General features: G+C 37.9%; 1 protein-coding gene across 4 annotated transcripts in view; it reads left to right on the top strand.

The window, feature by feature from the left end:
• ALMS1 (ALMS1 centrosome and basal body associated protein) overlaps nucleotides 1–27,249 on the top strand; it is a 212,740-nt gene that overhangs the window by 125,371 nt on the left and 60,120 nt on the right. For 3 of the 4 annotated variants that reach the window (XM_032291715.1, XM_032291714.1, XM_032291713.1), the window contains exons 12-14: nucleotides 2,279–2,520; nucleotides 13,351–13,476; nucleotides 21,242–21,412. In XM_032291715.1, coding sequence (XP_032147606.1) covers nucleotides 2,279–2,520; nucleotides 13,351–13,476; nucleotides 21,242–21,412 — 539 coding nt within the window. The remainder of the gene's footprint in view (nucleotides 1–2,278; nucleotides 2,521–13,350; nucleotides 13,477–21,241; nucleotides 21,413–27,249) is intronic. The other variant, XM_032291716.1, reaches the window with a different exon arrangement.

The raw sequence follows: 27,249 nt of genomic DNA, 5'->3' as shown, positions 1-27,249 counted from the left end.
TCCCCTGTCTCAGCCTCCCAAAGCACTGGGATCACAGGTATGAGCCACTGTGCCTGGCCTTATTTTCAAGTAATTTTAGAGTTACAGAAAAGATACATATAATAAAGTTCCTAATACTTCTCTCCTAGCTTCTCCTGTTGTTACATCATTTTTTAAATTTTATTTTTTGTGTAATTTTTATTTTTTTGAAAACAGAGTTTCGCTCTTGACTTCCAGATTGGAGCGTAATGGCGTGATCCCAGCTCACTGCAACCCCACTTCCCGGGTTTAGGTGATTCTCCTGCTTCAGCCTCCTGAGTGGCTGAGATTACTGGTGTGCGCCACCACACCCAGCTAATTTTTGTGTTATTATGAGAGACGGGTTTCACCATATTGGCCAGGCTGGTCTCGAACTCCTGATCTCAGGTGACCACTCGCATTGGCCTCCCAAAGTACTGGGATTATAGGCATGAGCCACCACGCCTGGCCTATTTTTTATTTTAAAACTTTTATTTTAGGTTCAGGGGTACATGTTCAGGTTTTTTCTGTAGGTAAACTCATGTCATGGGGGTTTGTTTTACAGATTATGTCATCACCCAGGTACTAAGCCTAGTACCCAGTAGTTATTTTTTTTCTGCTCCTCTCCCTCCTCCCTCCATGCTCAGGTAGGCCCCAGTGTCCGTTGTTCCCCTTTTTGTGTCCATGAGTTCTCATCATTTAGCTCCCACTTGTAAATATGAAGATGCAGTATTTGGTTTTCTGTTCCTGCATTAGTTTGGTAAGGATAATGACTTCAAACTCTGTCTGTGTTCTGCAAAAGACATGATATTACTCTTTCTTATGGCTGCATAGTATTCTGTGGTATAAATGTACCACATTTTCTTTATTCAGTCTGTCATTTATGGGCATTTAGGTTGATTCACGTCTTTGTTCTTGTGAATAGTTCTATAGTGAACATTTGTGTGCATGTATCTTTATGGTAGAATGATTTACGTTTCTTTGGGTATGTACACAGCAATGGATTGCTGAGTCAAATGCTAGTTCTGTTGTTTTGCTTTTTGAGGAATTGCCACACTGCTTTCTACAATGGTCAAACTAATTTACACTCACATGGACAGTGTACAATCGTTCCCTTTTCTCTGCAACCTTGATAGCATCTGTTATTTTTTGACTTTTTAATAATAGCCATTCTGATTGATGTGAAATGGTATCTCATTGTGGTTTTAATTTGCATTTATCTAATCAGTGATGTTGAGCTTTTTCCATAGGCTCGGTAGCCACATATATATCTTCTTTGGAAAGGCATCTGTTCACTTCCTTTGCCCACTAAGCTCCTTATAAATGCTGGATACTAGACCTTTGTCAGATGCATGGTTTACAAATATTTTCTCTCATTCTGTAGTTTGTCTGTTTACTCTGTTGATAATTTTTCTTTTGCTGTGCAGAAGCTCTTATGTTTAGTTAGGTCCCATTTTCAGTTTTTGCTTTTATTGCAATTGCTTTTGGTGTCTTCTTCATGAAATCTTGGCTGGTTCCTGTGTCTGGAATGGTATTGCCTAGGTTGCATATGTGGTATCCACATCATCACTGGTGATGTTAACTGATCACTTGGATAAGGCAGTGCTTGCTAGATGTCTCCACCATGAAAATAAGTACTATTTGTCCCTTCTTATACTCTGTTCTTTGAAATCCAGTCACTCAGTTCAGCACATACACAACGGAGGAGAGGAAGATTAAGCTAACCTCCTTTGGTGGGAGGTATCCACATCTGTTATTTGGACTTCTTAAAGCAAAATTTGTTTCTTCTTTCCAATTATTTATGTATTCAATTATTTGCTTGCTCCATTCTTTTAATATTAATTCTCTATGATCTCAAGATACAACTACAACCTTGAAAACTCCTGGTTCTCCCAGAACTTCTTGATGGAACGCTCTGTTTCTAGTTTATGTTTGTATACTATGTGCATGTAATACAGTCCCTAATTTATAGTGGACATCCAGTAATTTGAAAAAATGTATTTTTAATTCAGCTGAAAAATACCATTTCCTCAACTAAATTATATAATTGAACATTCTAAATTAAAAGTATGTTTTCATATAAAAGTAAACACATGTGGTAACACTGTATGAAACCAAATAAAGGGTATTGCAGAAATTTTACCATAACATTTGTCATTGATGTGTCTACAAAATATTCCTATAGCTACTAAAATACTCCTTGAAACCACTTTTGGAAAGAGATTTCAGTTTCTAATCGGCGAAGAATATAACCTGCTGTGTTCTTTCTTTTTTTGGTCAGATTACCAGAGAAGAAAAAGACTCCACTTTCTGCTTTCTCTGAAAAATTGTCATCTGATGCAGTCACTCAGATAACAACAGAAAGTCCAGAAAAGACCCTGTTTTCATCTGAGATTTTTATTAATCCCGAAGATCGTGGTCATGAAATTACAGAGCCCAGTAACCAGAAACTACGCAAAGCTTCTGTCAAGTTTGCTTCATCATCTTCAGTCCAACAGGTTACTTTTTCTCGTGGAACAGATGGTAAGAGAATGTGATTGCATTTTAGGTTGTTAGACCTCTCCTTTGTGTAATTATCTTAGAAGTGATTGTGTCTTTCTAGTCAGAAAACCTAATTTTAATTTTAAGAATTAGGGGCTATATGATTATATCTGTCTTTTATTTACATAGCTGTCAACAGAATATGATTTATTGTATTTTTATCTTAATTTCTAACAGTTAACCTATAGAACTTGTGCTGTTTGTGGTTAAAACTTATTTTTGCCTCATGATATTTGCAGTAAAAATACAAGTAGTTTATAACAACTTGAAAGTAATTGAGGTCTGCTTTTAAATGGGCAGATAAATTATCTTGTTTTATAGTAATGTTATATACTATGTATATATAGAGAGTATGCATAAACATATGTTAGTGCAAACACAATAGCAGTTTTTCCCTTGCTTATAAAGCAATCAGCAGAGACCCAGGTTGACTGCTTGCTCTGTTGTCTTTAAAATACATAACCCAAAGTTATATTGGATTTACCTTTATGGTCAACTGGAAGGAACAAAAAGCATGGAGGAGCACACATAGGAAATGTTTACAGGCCAGGTCTGGTAGTAACCCAAATCACTTTCCACTGGCCAGGAATGTAGTTTAGCTGTGTTTTCCAAAATGAAGAAGAAATGGATTTTGGTGAACAGTTAGCAGTCTCTACCATAATGTCAACACTTAGAGTGTTTTATATGCTATAGTTTCAGTGATATTTTGATAGTACTTTTATATATAACATTTAGAATTAGAGCAAATTGTAAATTATTTTTTGGGGGGGGTAAGTAGCAGGAAAATTAACAAGTTAGTTTCCATTCTTCCCCAAATGAAGATGGAAACTTTTCTAATTTTTAAAATATTTACTATTTTAGACAAATCTACTCTAAGTACATTTCAAGTTTCTCTACTTACACAAAAAACTTGCTTATCTACACATATAGATGAAATATACCTAAACGTAAAGAAAATTATTTGGGTCAGCATTTAAATTGCATTGAATTTAAGTAAGTACATTTATATATTAAGATGGTTATCATTCTTGAACATTTTTCTTATGAAACTAAAGCATACCAAAATGTATATATAAAGTTTAATAAATTATCACAAAAAACACCTTTATGTGTTGGTTACCTATTGCCACAGTGCTGCAGTATAACAGCCTAAAAAATCTCCATGGTTTATAACAGTAAACATTTGTTTTTCTTACTTACAGGCTTATGGGTCAATTGGACTTTGGCTGGGCTGGCTGTAAGCTACAGAAATGGTTTGGGTCCGTTTCAGTTACTTCTTTCTGAGACTCAGGCTAATGGGTCAATAGCTATCCTAGGGTGTGGTGTTCTAATGGTGGTGGCAGAAACACAAGAGAAGAAACAGCTATAAATGCATATTTTAAACCTCCACTGTCATCAAATGGATCAAGTTATAGAGGCCATGATTTATGGTTCATATAAATTTTTTATCAAAGAATATTATTTGCTTTACTAATACAGCATTATTTCCAATACTGTGGATGAAAAGTAAAATTTTATGAGGTTTTTTTTGGGGGCACAAAACATTATTTTAAGATACAAAGAATAGTATGTTAAATACATGACTGCTTACCCATTACTCTAAATTAATAAGTTCCTCTACCTCTTTCCAGCCCTTTTTTCCTTTCCTGGAAGTAGCCATTATTTGCTGTATATTTACTTCTTCCCCTAGACAGGCAGTCCAAAGTAACTTTAAGACTACTGCATCCAAACAAAGTTTCTGAGAACTTCAAAAAGCTTCTTATCTCAGATCCATCTCCATGTGATAGTTGTTTCTGCTATGAGTCCATTATAATTTTATTCAATCATTGCTGTTAATTTTCTCCAACCTGTGGACTGCGTGGCAAATTCAGCCATTGCTGTCAAACTTTATATACACTGATGGAGAAAGAAAATTAATAAATCAGTATTCTGATTAACGATAACTGTCGCAATGACCAAACAGAAGTGGAGGCTACAGCTTTTTCTTTCTTTCTTTTTTTTTTTGTTTGTTTTTTGCCTGACAGAGTGGTACAAATATTCCTAAGTTGTCTCAGACTTTACCACACTTGTATATATAGGGTTGAGGTCATTTTTTATTAATTTCTAGCACTGGACTTTCTTAGAGGTCTCTTTGCCATGCCCAGTGATAGAAATTAATACCTCTATGTGGTAATTATACTTCTTTTTAAAAGTAACCTTATGTTTAAATCTTTATTCCATCAAGAGTTAAGTTTTGTAAGGAATGGGTCCAGTTTCAGCTTTCTGCACATGGTTAGAAAAAAACATAGGCAATACCATTCACAACATAGGAATAGGCAAAAACTTCATGACTGAAACATGCCAAAAGCAATGGCAACAAAAACCAAAATAGGCAAATGAGATCTAATTAAACTTAAGAGCTTCTGCACATCAAGAGGAACAATCATTAGAATGAACCAGCAACCAACAGAATGGGAAAAAATTTTTGCAAGCTACCCATCTGACAAAGGGCTAATATCCAGAATCTACAAAGAACTTAAACAAATTTACAAGAAAAGAACAAACAACCCCACCAAAAAGTGGGTGAAGGATATGAACACACATTTTTCAAAAGAAGACATTTATGTAGCCAACAAAGATATGAAGAAATGTTCATTATCACTGATCATTAGAGAAATGCAAATCAAAACCACATTGAGATACCATCTCACGCCAGTTAGAATGGCGATTATTAAAAAAATCTGGAGACAACATGCTGGAGAGGATGTGGAGAAATTCAGTATAAAAGGAATGCTTTTATACTGTTACTTGACCTTGTTACTGGTCTCTTTAGATTTTGGATTTCTTCCAGGTTGATATGTTGCATGTTTCTAAGAATTTGTCCATTTTTTTCTAGCTTTTTCAATTTATTGGTACAAAGTTGCTCATAGTAGTTGTCTCATCATTCTTTAAATTTCTGTGGTATAGGTTGTAATTTATCTCTTTTTTTTTTTTTTTTTTTTTTTTTTTTTTTTTTTTTTAATCTCTGAGTTTGTTTACATGAGTCTTCTCTCTGTTTTTCTTAGTCTGGCTAAAGGTTTGTCGATTTTGTTTATCTTTTCAACAAACAAACTTTTGTTTCATTGATCTTTTGTCTTGTTTTTCTCATTTCAATTTCATTTATTTCTGCTCTGATCTTTATGTCTTCTCTTACTAATTATGGATTTTGTTTTCTAGTTTATTAACATACATTGTTAGGTTGTTTATTTGAGGTTTTTCTATTTTTTTTTTTTTTATGTAGGTGCTTATACCTATAAGCTTTCTTCTTAGTATTGCTTTTGCTGTATCCCATAGGTTTTGGTATGTTCTGTTTCCATTATCATTTGTTTCAATAAATTTATAAATTTATTTCTTGATTTCTTTATTAACCCACTGGTCATATTGTTTCATTTCCATTCATTTTATAGTTTTCCAAAGTTCCTCTTGTTATTGATTTCTAGTTTTATTCCATTGTGATCATAGAAATGACTTGATATAATTGCAGTGATTTTTGAATTTTAAGACTTGTTTTGTGGCCTAAAATATGGCCTATCCTTGAGAATGATCCATGTGCTGAGAAGAATGTGAATTCTGCCATTGGATGAAATGTTCTGTAAATATCTGTTAGGTCCATTTGATGTATCTTTGTTGATTTTCTGTCTAGATGATCTGTCCAATGCTGAAAGCGGGGTGTTGAAGATTATAGCTATTATTGTATTAGGTTCTCTCCGTCTCTTTAGCTCTAAAAATACTTGCTTTATATATCTGGGTACTCCAGTGTTGGGTGCATATATGTTTACAATTGTTATATCCTCTTGCTGAATTGATCAATTTATCATTTTATAATTTTTTTTTTTTTTTTTGAGACAGGGTCTTGCTCTGTTGCCCAGGCTGGAGTGCAGTGGCATGGTCTTGGCTCACTGCAACCTCCGCCTCCCAGGTTCAAGTGATTCTCCTACCTCAGCCTCCTGAGTAGCCAGATTACAGGCACCCGCCACCAAACGCCTGGCTAATTCTTATATTTTTAGTAGAGATGGGGTTTCACCATGTTGGCCAGGCTGGTCTCAAACTTCTGACCTCATGATCTGCCCACCTTGGCCACCCAAAGTGCTGGATTATAGGCATTAGCCACCATGCCTGGCCATAATTTTTGTCTTAAAGTCTATTTTGTCTGATATGAATATAGCTATAATCTTCCTCTCTTTTGGTTTCTAATTGTGTGGGATATCTTTTTCCATCCCTTTATTTTTAGTCTATTTGTGGTCTTTTAGGTTAATTGTGTTTCTTGTAGGGAATAGATTGTTGGGTCTTGTTTTTTTATGCATTCATTCAACCACTGTATATGTCTTTTGAAAGGTGGAGTCCACTGCTTTTGAGAGGAGCCTACTGCTTTTTATTTTTTATTTTAGATTTGCCCTTTTGAGGCTATTTTCCAGAACCTGTAGGCATGCTTTATTCTTTATTATTCCCTTTTTTCTTTTGTCTCCTCTGACCGTATTTTTAAATAGTGTGTCTTCAAGCTCATTGATGGTTTTCTTGTGTTTAATCAATTTTGCCGTTAAAAGAGTCTGATGCATTCTTCAGCGTGTTAGGTGTATTTTACTATTCCAATATTTCTGCTTGATTCTTTTTAATTTTTTCAGTCTTTTTGTTAAATTTATCTTACAGGATTCTGAGTTGTTTCTCTATTATCCTGAATTCCTTTGAGTTTTCTCAAAACAGATTTATTTATTTTTTTAACAGAGTCTCACTGTGTCGCCAAGCTGGAGTATAGTGGCACAATCTCAGCTCACTCTCACTGCAGCCTCCACTCCCTGGGTTCACGCAATTCTCCTGCCTCAGCCTTTTGAGTAGCTGGGACTACAGGCATCTGCCACCCTGCCCGGCTAATTTTTATATTTTTAGTAGAGATGAGGTTTCACCATGTTGGCTAGGCTGACCTTGAACACCTGACCTCAGGTGATCCACCCACCTTGGCCTCCCAAAGTGCTGGGATTACAGGTGTGAGCCACTGCACCCAGCCAAAACAGATATTTTGATTTCTTTGTCTGAAAGATTCCATATCTCTGTTTCTCCAGGATTGGTTTCTAGTGTCATATTTGGTGAGGTCATGTTTTCATAGATGGTCTTAAAGCTTGTGGATGTTTGTTGGTGTCTGAGCATTGAAGACTTAGGTGCTTATTGTAGTCTTCACATTCTGACTTTGTTTGTACCCATCCTTCTTGGGAATGCTTTCCAGGAATTGAACGGAAGTTGGGTGTTGTGGTCTGAGTTTTTGATCACTGTAGCTATATCTCCATTAGAGAACACCTCAAACCTAGTAACACTGTGGCTCTTGCACACTTTGAGAGGTACCACTTTGGAGGTTGTATTTGTCCATTTTCAAACTGCTATAAGTATGCTACCTGAGACTGGGCAATTTATAAAGAAAGGGGGTTTAATTGACTCAGTTCTGCATGGCTGGGTAGGCCTGAGGAAACGTAAAGTCATGGCAGAAGGTGAAGGGAAAACAAGGCACATCTTACATGGTGGCAGGAGAGAGAGAGGGCTCAGGGAAAATTGCCACGTTAAAACCATCACGATCTCATGAGAATTCTCTCAGTATTGCAAGAGCAGCATGAGAGAAACTGCCCTCCATGTTCTGGTCACCTTCCACCAGTTCCCTCCCTCAACATGTGGGGATTACAATTCGAGATGAGAGTTGGGTGGGGACACAGAGCCAAACCATATTATTCCTCCCATGTTCCCTCCCAAATCTCATGTCCTTTTCACATTTGAAAACCAATTGTGCCTTCCCAACAGTCCCCCAGAGTCCTAACTCATTCTAGCGTTAATCCAGAAGTTCAAGTTCAAAATCTTATCTGAGACAGGGCAGGTAGGTCCCTTCTGCCAATGAACCTGTAAAATAAGAAAACAAGTTAGTTACTTCCAAGATACAGTGGGGGTACAAGTATTGAGCAAATGTTCCCATTCCAAATGAGAGAAGTTGGCTAAAACAAAGGGGTTATAGGCCCCATGCCAGTTGGAAACCTGGCTGAGCAGTCATTAAATCTTTAAATCTCAAAGCTCCAGAATTTCCTTTGTCTCCATGTTATACATCCAGGGCACACTGATGCAAGGGATGAGCTCCCACAGTCTTGGGCAGCTCCACTCCTGTGGCTTTGCAGGATACAGTCCCCACAGCTGCTGTCATGAGCTGGCATTGAGTGCCTGTGCCTTTTCCAGGTGCACAGTGCAAGCTTTTGGTGGATCTACCATTCTGGGGTCTTTAGGATGGTGGCCCTCTTCTCACAACTTCACTAGGCAGTGCCCAAGTAGGGACTGTTAATGGGGGCTCCAACCCCACATTACCACTCCCCATTACCCTGGTAGAGGTTCTCCATGAGGGCTCTGCCCCTGCAGCAGACTTCTGCCTTGACGTCCAGGCATTCATGTATCCTCCAAAATCTAGGTGGATGCTCCCCAAGCTCAACTCTTGTTCTCTGCGCACCAGTAGGCCCAACACCATGTGGAAGCTGCCCATGCTTGGTGCTTGCACCCTCTGAAGCGATGTCCTGAGCTGTACTTTGTTGCCTTTTAGCTACAGTTGGAACTGGAGCAGCTGGGACACAGGGCACCAAGTCCCAAGGCTGCACAGAGGAGCCAGGTCATGGGCCTGGCCCACAAAACCATTTTTCCCTTCTAGTCCTCCTGGCCTGTGATGGAAGGGACTCCAGTTAAGATCTCTGGACTGCCCTGGAGACGCTTTCCCCATTATCTTGGCTATTAACATTTGGCTCCTTATTACTTACACAAATTTCTGCAGCCAGCTTGAATTCCTTGAATGAGTTTTTCTTTTCTACCACATAGTCAGGCTGCAAATTTTCCAAACCTTCATGTTCTGCTTCCCTTTTAAACCTAAGTTCCAGTTTCAGACTCTTTCTTTGTGAATATACATGACTGAATGCTTTCACAATAAGCCAGGTCACCTTTTGAATGCTTTGCTGTTTAGAAATTTCTTCCCCCAGATGCCCTGAATCATCTCTTTCAAGTTCAGTGTTCCATAGATCTCTAGGGCAGGGGCAAAATGCTGCCAGTCTCTTTACTAATGCATAGCAAGAGTTTCCAACAAGTTTCCAACAAGTTTCTCATCTCCATCTGAGACCACCTCAACCTGGACTTCATTGTTCATATTACTGTCAGCACTTTGGTCAGAGCCCATTCTGTAAGCCTTTAGGATGTTCCAGACCTTCCCACATCTTCCTGTCTTCCTCTAAGCCCTCCAAACTGTTCCAACTTCTGCCTGTTACCCAGTTACCAAGTTGTTTCCACTTTTTCAGATTATCTTTATAGTAGTGGCCCACTTCTGGTACCAGTTCTTTGTATTAGTTCATTTTCACATTGCTTTAAAGATACTACTTGAGACTGGGTAATTTACAAATAAAAGAGGTTTAATTGACTCACAGTTCCGCATGGCTGGGAAGGTCTCAGGAAATTTACAGTCATGGCAGAAAGTGAAGGGTAAACAAGACATGTCTTATATGGCAGCAGGAGAGAGAGAGCACAGGGGAAACTGCCACTTTTAAACCATCAAGATCTCATGAGAACTCCCTCGCTATCATGAGAACAATGTGGGAGAACCACCCCTATAATATAGTCATCTCCTACCAGGTCTCTGCCTCGACATGTGATTACAATTTGAGATGAGATTTGAGTGGGGACTCAGAGACAAACCATATCAGAAGTCTTTGATAAGATCCAGAAGAATTCTCTGGATTACTAGGTAGAGACTCTTGTTCCCTTCCTTTATTTTCTCCCAAAGAAATGGAGTCTCTCTCTTTGCTGAGCTGCTTGGAGCTGGGGGAGGGATGACACAAGCACCCCTGTGGCTGTGGCCGCCACCAGTGGGATTATTCTAGGTCAGACTTGAGGCCAGCACACACTGGATCTCACCTGACATCTACAGTAACCGCTTCCTGGATACTGCCTGTGTTTGCTTAAGACCCTGGGGCTCTACAATCAAAAGATGGCCAAACCAGACAGTCTTGTGTGCTTCCTTTTAGGGTGGCGATTTCCCCTGGCCCTAGGCAGGTCCAGAATTGCTGTCTGGGAACCATGATCTGAAGTCAGAAACCTTAGTGCTTTATTCTGCTGTGGCTGAACTGGCATCCATGCCACAAGACAAAGTTCTTCCCATTCTTTCCTCTTTTTTCCATAAACAGATAAGCCACTCCCCATGGCCACCACTGCCCCAGGTTTGTGGTGAGTACTGCTGGCCTACCACAGATACTCATTCAAGGCCCAAGGGCTCTTTTGTCAGTTTGGGATGCATGTTGCTAGGCCTGGGACTCTCCCTTCAGGGCAGTAGGCTCCCCTCTGGCCCAAGGCAGGTCCAGAAATGCCATTCACAAGCCAAGACCTGGAATTAGGAACTCCTGGAGCCTACTTGGTACTCTACCCCTCTGTGGCTGAGCTGGCACCTAACTGCAGAACAAAGTCCTAGTTAATCTTCCATTTCCTTTTCTCAGGCAAAGGGAGCCTCTCTCCTCATAGCCACCATATTTGGGAATGTGCTGGGTCACACCTGAAGCCAGCACATCTTGAGTCACCCAGGTGAGAACTGCCTGCCTACCACTGCTGACTATTCAGGACCCAAGTGCTTTTCAGTCAGCGGATGATGAATCCCTCTGGGACTGGGTCCTTCCTTGCAAGGCAGTGGGTTCCTTTCCGGCCCAGGGTGTGTCTAGAAATGGTGTCCAGAAGCTAAGTCATGGAATAGAGGCCTCAGGACCCTGCCTGGCATCTCTGTCATATCTTGGCCGAGCTGGTATCCAGGCTGCAAGACAAAGGCCTATTTAATCTTCCATCTTCCCAAATTGAAAGGAAGGAATCTCTCCTGAAGCTGCAAGCTGTGCTGCCTGGGTTTGGGTGTGGAGTGGTGCAAGTGCTCCCTTAGCCATTTTGGCTGGTGTCTTACTGGCTTCCGTGCCCCCCAAGTCCACTAGCTCTGATTCCAGTGTATCACCAAGACTTTCCTGGGAATTGCATTTCTTATTACTTTAGGCTATGGTATAAGCTATTTTATCACAGAAACCCTAAATTACAGATAAGTAGTTTAGAGCAGGTAACTGAGCTGCATGTGTGGTGGCTCTGGCATCCTTCTGTCTCTGGAAGTGTGACTTCCATTTCTGGGTCTAGAGTAAGTGCTACAGCTATCACGATTTGCAGTACCTAGGAAGTGGGGGGCTTTAATGGGATACCTTTATCGGAATGCCTGGAAGTTACACACATTCTCATGCTCATCCTACAGGAGGAAAAAAGTTATTCACACGTACATACATGGCTGTGTGGGAGATTGGATAACATAGTATATAGATGTAAGGAGGGAGGGAAGTTGGACACGAGGGGACATTTGACAGTTTCTACCAATCATGAAAGAAAAACTAATATATGGAAAAAAGTTAAACCTCCATAATAAGGGCCTATTTTAAAAGTGAGATTCCGTTTACCCCTATTAGCAATTAATCATTTCTTAATGACTATACATATGCTTTTGGAGGAATAGTAAATAGTCACAGACAGTAAGCAATTTAGCCGTCAGTACTTTCTTTAAAAACTTCATAAATGGTGTAATTTTTCACTTTGAAAAAGAGAATTTATCTCAGGTGGATCATGGGGGAGAATAAGTATAATCTAGAAAGTCTTCATTTTCAGAATTCTTTATAATTGGACATTTTAACTCAACCTAAATTTTCAATATTAGAGTAAGAATTGACTATATTTAACCTGTGGTATAACCATAGAAGTGTGAAGAATAGGAAGTAAAATGAATATTATAAAGTAGAAAAGCTGAATTTCAAATTATGCATACTGTATGCAGACAGCTTTGTCAACACATAAAAAACAGGAAAAGGCCGGGCGCGGTGGCTCAAGCCTGTAATCCCAGCACTTTGGGAGGCCGAGGCGGGTGGATCACGAGGTCAAGAGATCGAGACCATCCTGGTCAACACGGTGAAACCCCGTCTCTACTAAAAATACAAAACATTAGCTGGGCATGGTGGCGCGTGCCTGTAATCCCAGCTACTCGGGAAGCTGAGGCAGGAGAATTGCCTGAACCCAGGAGGCGGAGGTTGCGGTGAGCCGAGATCGCGCCATTGCACTGTAGCCTGGGTAACGAGAGCGAAACTCCGTCCCAAAAAAAAAAAAAAAAAAAAAAACAGGAAAAGATGGGTATGATATACATTAAAATGTTAATAATAATTATCTTTGAGTGGCAGGACCTTGTAGTTTTTACTTTTGTGGATTTTCTTAATATTGAAAATTAATGGTCTTGCAGTAGAAACTGTTTTGAAGCTCTGTCACGTAGATGAGAATTAGACTTATTCTGCTTCTCTGGAAGTGGTTAATTAAGACCAGTGGGTTCAATGTAAGATAAGATGTTTTTTGGTTAGAGTCATCTATATATGGAATGGAATGTTAAAAAGTCATCTCAATGAAACCTATTCCTACCATTCTATTTAAACTCTCTTTTCTCCACATTTAAACCCCAATTTCTCCTGTATGCCTGATTATCCTCAGCATTTCTGTATTTTCCCTGTATCACTTATAATTTATTAAAATGCTAGATAATTTACTCATTTAGTATGTTAATTATTTACTCTATATTTTCCTCCTCAGAATTCTCATTCTTCTTGAAGGCAGAGGTACATTTCTGTTTGTTTACTCATACAGTCCAAAAATCATGAACACTGCCTGGCACATAGAAGGCATTCCATATTTGTTCAATGAGTTGATAAATGTTTTTCTTATTAATTGTTCTGATTTTTACCTCCTTAGGTCAGCCTTTATTATTGCCATATAAGCCTTCTGGTAGTACAAAGATGTACTATGTTCCACAGTTAAGACAAATTCCTCCGTCTTCGGATTCCATATCAGATACCACCGTTGAAAGCTCCCATTCAGGTATTATGCAGAAATTATTCAAAGTTTTATTATTTAAGATTTTATTTGTGTGTTGACTAGTTGATCCTGGAGTGACAAAAGTCAAGTGCTCTTTAATTTTTCAGTGAAATATGGAACTTTTCATAGCTTGATCTCTGGTTCAGAGAGGCGAGTTATTTGATCAGATAGATTATATACACATAAGCATTTATAAATATTTGATGAAGGAAATTGTATGGATCATTGTTTGGGCTAGTGGGCTCCATCTAGGGCAAAGTTTCTAAGCTTTCTTGGTTTACTACACCCTTAGTGTTTCATTGATTTGTTTTCTCAGCTTTATGTATAACAAACAATTAGTTTTTTCAAATACCAACTAAAGAATTAGGACATAAATACTAATTGTTTTGCTCTAATGACTTACTTAACAAAATTGTTATTTCTTTTTTTTTTTTTTTTTTTTTTTTTTGGGACAGAGTTTCGCTCTTGTTACCCAGGCTGGAGTGCAATGGCGCGATCTCGGCTCACCGCAACCTCCGCCTCCTGGGTTCAGGCAATTCTCCTGCCTCAACCTCCTGAGTAGCTGGGATTACAGGCACGCGCCACCATGCCCAGCTAATGTTTTGTATTTTTAGTAGAGACGGGGTTTCACCGTGTTGACCAGGATGGTCTGGATCTCTTGACCTCGTGATCCACCCGCCTCGGCCTCGCAAAGTGCTGGGATTACAGGCTTGAGCCACCGCGCCCGGCCTTGTTATTTCTTTTTGGTTTTGGTGTTTGAAAGAAAATTTTGTTCATAAATAACCACGGTTACTTACTAATGACATATGTGTAGCTGTTAGACACTGTGCAACCTCCCAAACTGTGAAATGAGATTGGACACTCTTTATTTTCTGCTTTTTATTACAGCAGCTGCCAAAAATCCAGCTTTTGCAAAGGCACAACAGCATTGAAAGGAACATAGCACTATCTGATGTTGACGCTTTGATGTTGAGCTAGTAGTTTATCACTGTCCTTTCCCTAGAATTTAAAAATATCTTGTAGCATCCCTGGGAATCCACTACGGAGGAGCTGCAGAGTTAGGAAATGAATAGTACCCCATAGAGGGACTAGATAAATATTTCCTGTGGGCATTTTAAGTTAAGGGTGCAGAGTTGGTCTTGTGTAGGGTTTTGATTGGTGGGACAGTGTTTTGAGTTGTCCACAGGGGATGACTTGGTTTCCTTTAGACAAATTGTTTTTTCCGTGATTGTCCATAAATATCACTATATGTATAGAAATTACAAAGAAAGGAGAAGTTGTTTTTGGTCTTAGGTAGACATTTTAGTTACTTTTATATGAAAGAGAACCAAAGTAGCTTCTGCTGGTAACTGCATTAAAGTCTCTGATACAGCCTTGCTTAATTTCCCATAATGATGGTATTGAAAAAAAGAACCACAAAAATACTCACCAAAAGTTAAGATTAAGTTTATTGCATAAATGAAGAAATGTTTGCTCCTTGCAAGTCTATGGTTTTAAAATCACTCTTATTGGCTACCGGAAAGAAAACAAGCTCACTTATTGATTATAGGTGGAAAAATCTTATATCTCACTTACTCATAGTTCAAAAGACAGAATGTCTGTGAACAGTAGAAACCTGGTCAGGTGTGCCAATACTTTCTGAGGCCTCCATTGTCCTACCATCCATATATGTCACTGGCACTTCCATCTGGTTGGAGAGATTAACTTAAAGAAATATTGAACAGTGTGGGTAATGAGAGAAGAAAATGACTCAGGAGTGGCACACTGTATCCTGAGAAATATAGTGTCTGTAGTAAAGTACTGTATGCATCAGTATGACAAGAAGAGATCTATTTGCCATACACACTTGAGATTGTTTTTTCATGTTCACCATCGATTCTGAGAATGAGGAAGTTGGGAATAGAAAACAATCCTTTCTCAGACCCATAGACCTATAGTAGATGAAAGGCTAGGAATTGTTCTAATTCCTAGCCGTTATCTATGAATATGTTGTACATCTATAGCTATGAGAGGAGCCAATTAGCATTTGGGGCCAAGAGCAAGACATACATCATTGTTAGCAAATATTTGGGCCAAATAATTGTTCTTCAGTGAGAATAAGTAAATAATAGAACTCATAAGATCAAAATAGCAACAACAATGACAAAAAACCAAGGCAACAGCCATCCAAAGAAAGAGATAAATGTTTGGAAATTAACCAGTTTTAATAGCAAGCCAGGAGTATTTATTCAAAAAATTATTCAAGAAAATTCAGGGAGTATTTATTCAAGAAAAATGACTGAATCCCACTAAGAACAGGAAGCGTTGTCATTTTAACTTGCCCTAGTCGTCCCATTCTCAGTACCTCAGCTCAGTGATAGCCTTAAGAAATACAGCTTTCTTTCCCAAGACCAAAGGAAGCAAAATGGAGCTGGATCTCTTTTTAAACTTCCTTCCCAAAGAATTGTCAATATTTGACCTATCTAGTGGTTCCATGGAAGATTCCACTGAAAAGGCTTGTCTTTACTTGACCTGACTGGGAGCCATCACAATCTCGGCTCACTGCAGCCTCCACCTCCCAGATTCAAGCAGTTCTGCCTCAGCCTCCTGAGTAGCTGGGATTACAGGTATCTGCTACCATGCCTAACTAATTTTTGTATTTTTATCAGAGATGGGGTTTTCACCATGTTGGCCAGGCTGGTCTCGAACTCCTGAACTCAAGTGATCTGCCCACCTCAGCCTCCCAAAGTGCTGGGATTATAGGCCTGAGCCACTGCATCAGTCATGGTTATGTTTTATGTATGTTTTACCACAGTTAAAAAACTTAAGAAGTTACAAAAAAAAAAACTTAATTGAATTTTAAAAGTAGAAATCTATCTTACGAATCACTGTTGAGTATGTGAAATTAGCAAAATAATAGAACAAGAAACATAGGAAACTTTAAGATAGCATAAACAATTAAATCAGATGAGTAGAATTCAGTGAGATGTTTTTAGCTATGATAAATAATTTTAGCATACATTGATATCATCTCATACATGTATTTAACTTAAGTTCAAATACATATATTTAACAAAAGAAGAGAGAAAGAATTTTAAGAGTACCAGGTGTTTTGTGTATGCACTCTACCCTTTATGAACATATGACTATGGAGGAGTATGTAATGAAAGACGGCAAACTTCGTTCTCAAAGTTCACTGTAGTTCTCGGGTTTGCCTTTTATAGTGTAAACATCTTATCTGGGTTGCCTGGGTGTGATTCTTGAGTTAGAAGAAATGTCTTTTTGGTACAATACCAGGTACATCATCAGGTGGTCAGATTCAGGCGCAGTGATATGTTGCAAGCCTGGAGGAAAAGGTGGACCCTGGTGGGTCTCTTGAGCAGACAGGATGTCAGTTTTAGCATATGCCTTCCTAAGATACCTTCAAGGGTGATTTTGACCCACTATGACAAGGATTTCACCTCACATGCTGACTTTAAACCCTAAATTTCATTTAAAATATATCTCTACTTTAGTAAAAAATAATAATAATTCCTGTATATGTTCACTTAGTAGGATATATAACCAAGGTTTAGTTGTTTTATTTTTTATTGTTTCCTTCATACTTTCCTGAATTTTCTACAATGATCAGGTTTTTTTTTTTTTTTAATGATAGGAAGCTGTCAGCTCATGTTCATGTGTTTATTCAAACAATAGGTATTAAAGATGTTACCATGTTCCAAGCAGATATACTGTGGTAGGTGTTACAATTTCAGTATTGCTCAAAATAAACTATCATGGAGTTTATGTTCATGTTGGGTAACAGATATTAAATAAACCACAAAGAAGTACATAATTACAAATGATAAATGCTAAGAAAATAAAGAGTTCCAAGATAAATAAATAGACCCAATTTTGTTTCACAAACTTGTAAAGGCCTTTTCAAGGAAGAAACTTTTGAGCTGAACTCCATAGGATAAGGATGAGTTAGGTAGGCAAAGAGTAGAGTGTGAGACTGTTCTGGCCAGAGAGAACAAGATGGGGAAAACCCCTGAAGGAGAAAAGAGCTTGATGTATTTCACAAAAGGAAAGAAGGCAGCATGGATTGAAATTTCAACAAATTTAAAGATCTAATTGGTTTTTGTAGTGATTCATGAATCAGTCAACATCTCATTCTGTAATATAGAAAAGGTACATTGGGCATGGCAGAGCAGTTGGTTCTGATAAGGTAGCCAGACCAAGAACAAGGAAACACAATACAAACAGTCCCCAATGTACAATGGTTCCACTTAACTATCTTTTGACTTTATGATGGTATGGAAGTGATACACATTTAGTAGAAACCATACTTCTGTATGGTGTTTAATAAACTATATGAGCTATTTGATACTGTATTATAAAATAGGCTTCATGTTAGATGATTTTGCCTACTTGTAGGCTATTGTAAGTGTTGTGAATATGTTTAAATAGGCTGGGCTAAGCCATGATGCTTGGTAGGTTAGGGGCAATACATTTTTGACTTACAGTATTTTCAACTTATGATAGACTTAACGGGATATAACTCCATTGTAAGTGGTGGATCATCTGTAATACCAAAAAAAGCGTATTGATTAGGCCGGGCGCGGTGGCTCACGCCTGTAATCCCAGCACTTTGGGAGGCTGAGGCGGGTGGATCACGAGGTCAAGAGATCGAGACCATCCTGGTCAACATAGTGAAACCCCGTCTCTACTAAAAATACAAAAAATCAGCTGGGCATGGTGGCGCATGCCTGTAATCCCAGCTACTCAGGAGGCTGAGGCAGGAGAATTGCCTGAACCCAGGAGGCGGAGGTTGTGGTGAGCCGAGATCGCGCCATTGTACTCCAGCCTGGGCAACAAGAGCGAAACTTCGTCTCAAAAAAAAAAAAAAAAGCGTATTGATTAACATCAAGTTACTTCAGGTTACTTTCCTAGTAAAGATTAAAGCAGAGAGAAGCTCCTTTTTACGCTAGCTCAGGGTAAACTGGCCCCTTTTTAAATTAGCTGCTGTGAATCTCTCGTTTTTAGAAAAAACTGGCCCATTTGGGGACTTTCCTTCTTTCTTAAAGTTTCAGTTTGGTTGTATGGCACAAGTGACTACATTTTGGTTTGGTCTGTTGGGATCTAGTGCAAGATCTTATTCTAAAACAATGGATTCCCATAAGTTTTATTTAACAGGGTACAGCGTAGTGGTCTAGGTAGGTTCAAGATCATGCAGGAGCTTATCAACTGTATTAAAATGTTTGGGTTTTATTCTAGTACTACTGCAAGTTATGGTTGATTTACACTTGTAAAGTTTATTCTCGCCACTATGTGGAGAAATGGTTTATAAATGGGAAGGCAGAGAGCCATGCGGGGATGGGTTAAAGTGCAAGTAGAGACACCAGTTAGTTAGAAATCTGTTGCTGTAGACGGTACCAGAGATGGTAGGTAGCATCAGTATTCGTATCATCAATAGAGATAGGAAGAAATGGATAGTCAACTTCCTTTTAGAAATAGTTTCTCCTAGATTTGATGATAGAATATGGAGAGTGAGGGAGAAGGGCATGAAAAAAATGTCTGGAGTGAGCAACTAGGTGAATAGAGTTCCATTTGCTGAGTTGGAGATTGAGGAAGAAACAGATTTGGGGGAGATGATCAAAATTATCTCATGTTAAAAATGAGATTCTGGCTGGGTGCAGTGGCTCACGCCTGTAATCCCAACACTTTGAAGGGCTGAGGTGGGTGTATCACAAGGTCAAGAGATCAAGAACATCCTGGTCAACATGGTGAAACCCCATCTCTACTAAAAATACAAAAATTGGCTGGGTGTGGTGGTGCACGCCTGTAGTCCCAGCTAATTGGTAGGCTGAGGCAGGAGAATCGCTTAAACCCAGGAGGTGGAGGTTGCAGTGAGTCGAGATCATGCCACTGCACTCAAGCCTGGCGACAGAGCAAGACTCAGTCTCAAAAAAAGAGAGATTCCTGTTATACACCCACATAGAGATGTTAGGTCTGCAATTGAATGTAGGCAGAGTTGATTTACACATGTTAAGTTTGTGTGCAATGCACGCCACATATAAGGTGGCACTATTCACATTATAAATATATACTTTTATGAAAACACACAGATGTGCATGAATACCCTAGATCTTTAGTTAGAGTTCTGGAGCAATAATGTTAACTCTTGTGTTGCCCCAAACATAAATCTATACTTGTACATATAGCTATGCACAGGTACAGGAAAATAAGCATACCTACATTCACTGACACACACATGTGGCTGTACTCTCTCTCAGCTGCCCGTAACCTCCTCTGAGGTTGATTCTCTTGCTTGTTCACCCCCTGCTCTCAGAGATATAATTGTTCCTCACCTGACTGAACTTGACAGAGCCACCTCTCTTGGAGAACATGGGTGGTGGTGCAGAGTGTGTGTGTGCATGCTGCTGCTGGTGTGTACTCCCTAGGAAGATTTGTGAAGAGAATGACTTTCATTTACAGTTGTTTGTGTTGTACCACAATGTATAGGTAACTTAAACATTTTTATTTGAGGAAGAGACATCTTTTTCTTATTTCTGTAAAAATGCTGTAAGAGCTAGCTGCGTCCCTGAATGCTAGAGTCAGATGCTCAGAAGAAAGGTCTTGGCCAATGGTATATTATTTGTTGTTCATCAGCATATACTTTGGTGGTTGATAAGTTTATCTAGGAAGAGAGAGGGACCAGTTCCGACTCCTTGAAGAACTCCAGCATTAAGAGATTTGGTAGAAGAAAAGATAATAAGTTTCCAGAGAGGTAGGAGGCAAATAACAGAAAATGTGTTACAGAAGTTGAGAAGAGACCAATATAATCTGTCTATTTGGCGTAGAAGGCTTGGTAAGTATCTGTCCTGAAAAACTCTTCATGGCTTACTGTGCACTAAAATGATGAGACTGGTACTTACCCAGCTCTTATTGCCGTACACATACTAGGAGCTCAGGAAATACAGGATCTTAGGGAGAAAAAAATCATTTCATAGAAGATAATTCTGTAGTTAGTATGAACCTTTATATGTCCAGAAATGTTCTTTTGACTGTTAGATGTGGCATGGATTATGGATTATTTTATCAAGGAATGTAGGAATGTTGAAATATATTTTAAAAGAAAATTAAATACTTTCAAATCTTTTACTTATCATCTATCATTTTCCTTTCAGTGTTTTGTCTTTTTTATTGTTGTCAGTTTAATCTTCCAGAAACATAGCTAATTATATTATTCTTTTATTTAAAAATCTTCCATTGCATTGCATTTCATATACAATAAAGTTTATACTCTTCAACTTGGGATCCCATGTACTGCTGAATTTATTCCAAACAATTATTTTTTAATATCTCCCACCACTCTCCTTAATGTATTCTGTAATCCAGCCTGACTGTATAGTGTCCACTATTCTTAAATACTTACTGTCTTTGCCTATGCTGTGACCTCTGCCCAAAATGCCTTTCTTCCCTCCTCTCCATATCAAAAAGCCTTTTTTCCAAGGTACAAGTCATTTTCTCCTACCTCCAGAACCATGGTGAGCTGGAAATATTCTCTCTCCTGAACTGATTCTCCATTTTATGTCTTCTCTTATATCATTTGCATCTCTGCCTTGTTTTATTAGAATTTATGTTACATAGCTTACAACTTCAGTTTGACTGACATTTCCTTCTGATTATCCTACCCATTGTAGTACTTTTTTCATAGAATTGGTCTAAAAGGCAAATTTTTAAAAAGTCTTTCTCAATATCATGTCCATATTTGTGTTAATTATATTACTTTCCCATTCTTCTGTAGGATCCAATGATGCCATTGCTCCGGACTTCCCAGCACAGGTGCTAGGCACAAGAGATGATGACGTCTCAGCCACTGTTAACATTAAACATAAGGAAGGAATCTACAGTAAGAGGGTAGTGACTAAGGCATCCTTGCCAGTGGGGGGAAAACCCCTGCGGAATGATAGTGCAGGTAACTGGATTGGCTTTGTATATTTTGTGGCTTTTTCTCCTCTTTTCATCCTAAATGAGAATATTTTCCAGTCTTTATCCTTTTTTTCTGTTTCGTTATACAAGCTTTTCTCCTTGCTATTATATTGAGCATATACAAGAAGGTAAAATTTCATAAAATCTTCTGTTATGCTTCAGAGATTTTTGAAAACTATAACTTCATTTTCACAATGGGGAATAAAATATGATATAACTTTTTAAATGAAATAATATCCAATCAAGTATGTTTTTGAGACTAAGATCCATAGAAATCTTGATTAAATTGCCACATTATCGCTGTCAGATATTACAAATTAATTACATTACATTAATTAATGTCTCATAGGCCGGATTCTGTAGGGAGATATGTAGCTCACATGATTTAAAAAAAAATTTTTGTTTTTTTTAAGAGACAGGGTCTCACTCCATCACCCAGGCTGGAGTGCAATGACGAAGTTGCAGTTATAGCTCCCTGCAGCTTTGAACTCCTGGGCTCAGGTGATCCACCCACCTCAGCTTCCTGAGTAGCTGGGGCCATAGGCACACACCATCATGCCTGGCTAATATTTTTTATTTTTTTATAGTGATGGGGATCCCGCTAAGTTGCCTGGGCTGGTCTTGAACTCCTGGCCTCAAGCTATCCACCCGCCTTAGCCTCTCAAAGTGCTGGGATTACAGGCATGAAGCACCACACCCAGCCCCCATGTTGTTTTAAAATTTTTTAAATTTTCTGCCAACCTTTAAAATTAAAAGATTTTTGATTCCCCTTGAAAAAATCAGAAAATCTGGTTGCCCTTTGGCTCACATTCATTCATGGCAGTAATCAGCTGCAGCTGAGCCATGGCTGTCTCCCTGGAGGCAGGATATCCATTCTCCTGTTTGCTGTCATCCCCACAGCTGAGACCCAGTTGGCTTTATTCATCCACTTTATCTTTCTGGTCACTGTGGGTGTTTCAGTTTCAATCTTATATATAACCGCCACTGTTTTTTTTTTTTTTTTTTTTTTTTTTTTAAGACGGAGTTTCACTCTTGTTACCTAGGCTGGAGTACAACAGCATGATCTCGGCTCACTGCAACCTCTGCCTCCTGGGTTCAAGCGATTCTCCTGCCTCAGCCTCCCGAGTAGCTCGGATTACAGGTGCCCGCCACCATACCTGGCTAATTTTTTGTATTTTTAGTAGAGACAGAGTTTCACCATTTTGGCCAGGCTGGTTTTGAACTCCTGACCTCAGGTGACCGACCTGCCTCCACCTCCCAAAGTGCTGGGATTACAGGCATGAGCCACTGTGCCCAGCCCCTACTGTTTTGTAAAAGCTCTTTTTCTTCTGCATCCCTGATATTATACTTTTGTAGCTGATAGATGATAATATTTGTTAAATGAAAACTCCAGTAGCCACTGAAAATTCTGTGTGTATAATTGCCTTTGTTTGTTAACATTTATACCTTTTTATCCCTGTGTATAACTATTAGGTGCTGCTGACCCTAGGGCAGTTTTTTAAACATAGGGAGACTCTAGACCATAGAACATAGTGTTAATGACGTCATGTGATAGCATTAATGCCTTTGTGAGGAAAATTAATGAGGTCTGCTTGTTAAAGCACACATTCATTTCTTTAGATATTTTTGTTCTACTTCAAAACTCGGTGAAGTCTTTTTATAAATGCCTTTTGAAATAAGAGAAGCATATCTGCCAGCTAACATTGAGAGTGCCAAGTAAATAAAAAGAAATAGTTTTACAAAATATAGTTCATAATTGAAAACTCTTATGCACCAGGAGATCCCTTATGTGTTTACTGTCCATATGCAAGTGGCAATTTGGTTGAAACAGATAACCCTAAGACCCCACTATCAGATACTTCAGGTGAGGGTAGATATGGAACAATTGTCAGAAAACGAAGTGAACTCCATCAGAAGTCTGCACAAAGAACTCACTAGCTTTACCTCACTCCCAGGCTTCATTTCATAAGGATGATATGTTTGAAATAAAGTCAGGTTCAGTTATCTGAGGACCCCTAGAATCCCCCATCTGTTGATCCACTTCCAGAGTTTGCATCCTAAAGAAAAGCCCTCCTCCTGGCTTATTCCTTAGTGCCATTTCACCTTGGGAGAAGCCGAGCCTTAGAACCTCTTGCCTTAGAGAATCCAAGAAGGATAGAGGAGAGAATGCCTGACTGGAAACTGAACAGTGACCTATGCGTTAGCTAAATGAGCTCATAAAATACCGTATCATAAATTCTCAGTGGAAGGGGTGGAATGTAAAAGTGAGAAAAATCTCTTCAAAAATAGAACATAAAGAGAAGGGAAATGATTTTTTAAAATTCAACATTGTCCCAAGGTTCAACATCCAAAGCAGGCATTTTATAAAGACAATAGAGAAGACCAAAAAGAACGAATCAAAGGACTAGTATAGGAATAAATTTCGGAATTGAAAAATATGAGTTTTCATACCGAAAGGGACTATCATGTACATAAAAATACACACCAAGGCACATGACCTTGACATTTTAAAATTAATTTAGAAAGAGATTCTAACAGCTTCCAAAAAGAAAACAGATTCCATATAAAGAGATGGAAATGAGAGGAACATCAAACTTCTCAAATGTAATAAACAGAGTTAGAAACCAAAGGAATAATACCTTAGAATTCTGAGAGAAAATTATTTCACTAAAACAGGGGAGTTTATTTAAGTTGGAAAACAAAAACAAAAACAAAAAACATGGGATTAAGGAAATGGTTGGGGACAACACAGGAAACAGGAAACAAATTCGCACTGTGACAGTGGTACAGAAGGCCTAAAACCCATTCAGATTTGAACCCTGCAAGGAAAAAGGCAAATTGATAGGATATGTTATATGATTACAGGAATGTATAGGTAAATTCAACAATACTTTTCAGAAATGTGAAAGATCAGGAAATAGAGAAAGTATTTGAATAATGTAACTAAAAATTTGACTTATAATATTATGAGGATTTTGCATTTTTAAAAGAACACAGAACATTTGATGAATTTGTTGGTTTCAGAGAACTGATGTTCAAACAGACCAGCTTCACTGACCACACTCTAGCTAAATTAGAACTCAACAATAAAAATACGGAATAATGAAATAAAAGAAAGATCTGTTTATAACAGATTGAATGGTGTTCTCCCAAAATTCATGTCCATGGGACTTGAATGTGACCTTATTTAGAAATAGGGTCTTTGTAGATGTCATTAGATAAGGATCTCAAGATTAAATCATTTGGATTTAAGATGAGCCCTAAATCTAGTGACTATTGTCCTTATAAAAAGAGGAGAGAAGACCATTGAGGACAGAGGCAGAAATTGAAGTTATCCTGCCACAAGCCAGAGAATGCCAGGAGCCATTAGAGGTTGGGAGAGACAAGGAAGAATTCCCACCTGAAGCCTTCTCAGGGAGTGTGGCCCAGCTGATACTGTGATTACAGACTTTTAGCCTGTAGCTGTCAAAGATTATATTTCTTTGGTCTAAGCTGCCCAGTATATAGTAATTTGTTATGACAGCCCTAGGAAACTAATATACCATTCACCTATTTGAAAATTTTAAAATGTAATTTAAAATAACTCAGAAGTTAAAGAGATAAATCATAATGGAGATTACAGTATATTTAGAACTGAAGGATAACAAAATTTTAATATCAAAATTTTTGGAAGAGAGCCAAAGTGGTATTTAGGGGTAAAGTTATACACTTAAATACATATATTAAAAATAAGAAAAATCCAGTCAAAATCCCAGCAGGTTATTTTTATTATCAGAAACCAACAAGCTTATTCTAAAATCGATAAGGAAATACAGAATGCCAAGAAGAGCCAAGGCAATCTTGAAAAGAAGAATAAATCTAAAGGATTTGCACTAAGAGGTATCAAAACTTATTATAAAGTTGTAGTAATTAAGACAGTGTGATATTGGCACAAGAATGAACAAACTGACCATAAACAAAATATTCCAGAAACAAATTCACATATATATGGATACCTGATTTATGTTAAAGGTACTACTCAATATGATGGGATAAAAATTATTTTGGGAGTAAAATGTGCAGGATAAGTTAGATATTCATACTGAAAAAAATTGACTCTCTTCCTCACATTATAAAAACCTATTCAAAATGGATTGTAGATCTAAATATAAAAGGGCGTAGATAGATGAACGATTGATAGATCTATCAAAAAATGGAGGAGTATTAATCTGGTGATAGGAAAATACTAAACTGGATTTCCCCTGCCCCCCCGCTCCCAAAAAGAACCCACAAAGGAAAATATTGACAAATATGGCACATTAAAATGAGAAATTCTAAGAGTCTCTCTGAACCTATTCTGGTTTGGGAATCTACCTAATAATTAAAAATATATCAAATGTTTAAAAATATTTATAAACAATACCAAATAAGATAGTAAAATGCAGCCACAGAGTGAGGGAAATATTTGTGATACATGTATCCCACAAAAGACATATCCAGAATATAAAAAAGAATGCCTACAAATCAATATGAAAAAGGTATTCAGACTAATAGAAAAATTGGCAAAAGACTTGAATAGATTCTTTACAAAAGAGAATATCTAACAGCCAATTAACATGTGCAAAATATTTCACTTCATTAATCAGCAGGGAAATGTAAATTAAAACCACAGTAAGATAGCTCCATATACCTACTATTAGGATGGTTGAAATGAAAAAGACAATACTGTATTGGTAAGAATGTAGTAGAACAAGCAGAACTGATTCACTGCTGGTGAGAGTGTGGATTGGTCTAATAACTTTGGAAAGCGGTTTGGCATTATCTACTAAGTTTCACAAAAGCAGAACCTATGACATAACTGTTCTGTTCCTAACTCTATACTCCACAGAAAGGGTGCATACAACCACGAAGAGAAGCATACGCAAATATTCTTCACAACAGTATTTGTAATAGCTCCAAAGTGGAAACTACCCAAATGCCACGTATTTATCCAGTAGAATGGATAAATTGTGGCATACTAACATTATTGAATACTGATTAGCCAGTGAGAATGAGTGAAGGCAAATATATGTAACAGCACTTAACGAATTTTGCAAACAACTTGAGAGAAGAAAGCAAGACACATTTATAAAAAGTTCAAGAATATTCAATACTGATTTGCTGTATTTAAAATCAGGCGTTACCCTCAGCACAGGGGAGATGGAAGGAAGAATGAGAGGAGCATGTAGGTTTCTAGCCAGATTTTATTTCCTAACCTGGGTAAGGTTATATACACTTGAGTTTTTTAATTCACAGAGCTCTATATGTGCACATTTTCCCCCATATTTTCCACTGTGCAATTAAAAAGATCTTTTAAAAAATGATATGGTACTTAGAAATGAATCTAAAAGGGCATGCAAAACTATTTTAAGATAAAATTATAAAACTACATCGAAATATATTAAGGAAGACCTAAATAGTTGGAAAATTATACAATTGTAATAATAAAGATGTCACCAAATTAATTTCTAAATTAAATGCATTGTTACTCAGAATTTCAGTAGAATGTTTCATGGAACTTACAGGCTGATTCTAAGATATTTATGAAAAATCACTGAAAGTATATTTAAGGAATAAGATAAGGGATCTTGCCATACCAGACATCAAGACTTATTACATGTGCAGCTTATTTAAGACATCATTTGCAAATGAATAAACAGAAAGAAAAATGAAACAGAATGGTGACCCAGAAACTCATCTATGAATGTGGAAGCTTAACATATACAGAGATGGCATAACAATCTGGAGAAAGGATGAAGAGGAACTACTCAATAGGGTTTAAACCAATGAATATATATCTGGAAA

This window comes from Sapajus apella, unplaced genomic scaffold (genome assembly GCF_009761245.1).
Source record: "Sapajus apella isolate SASKATOON/1434 unplaced genomic scaffold, GSC_monkey_1.0 scaffold26, whole genome shotgun sequence".
NCBI lineage: Eukaryota > Metazoa > Chordata > Mammalia > Primates > Cebidae > Sapajus > Sapajus apella.
This window is presented reverse-complemented; position numbering and strand designations above follow the sequence as displayed.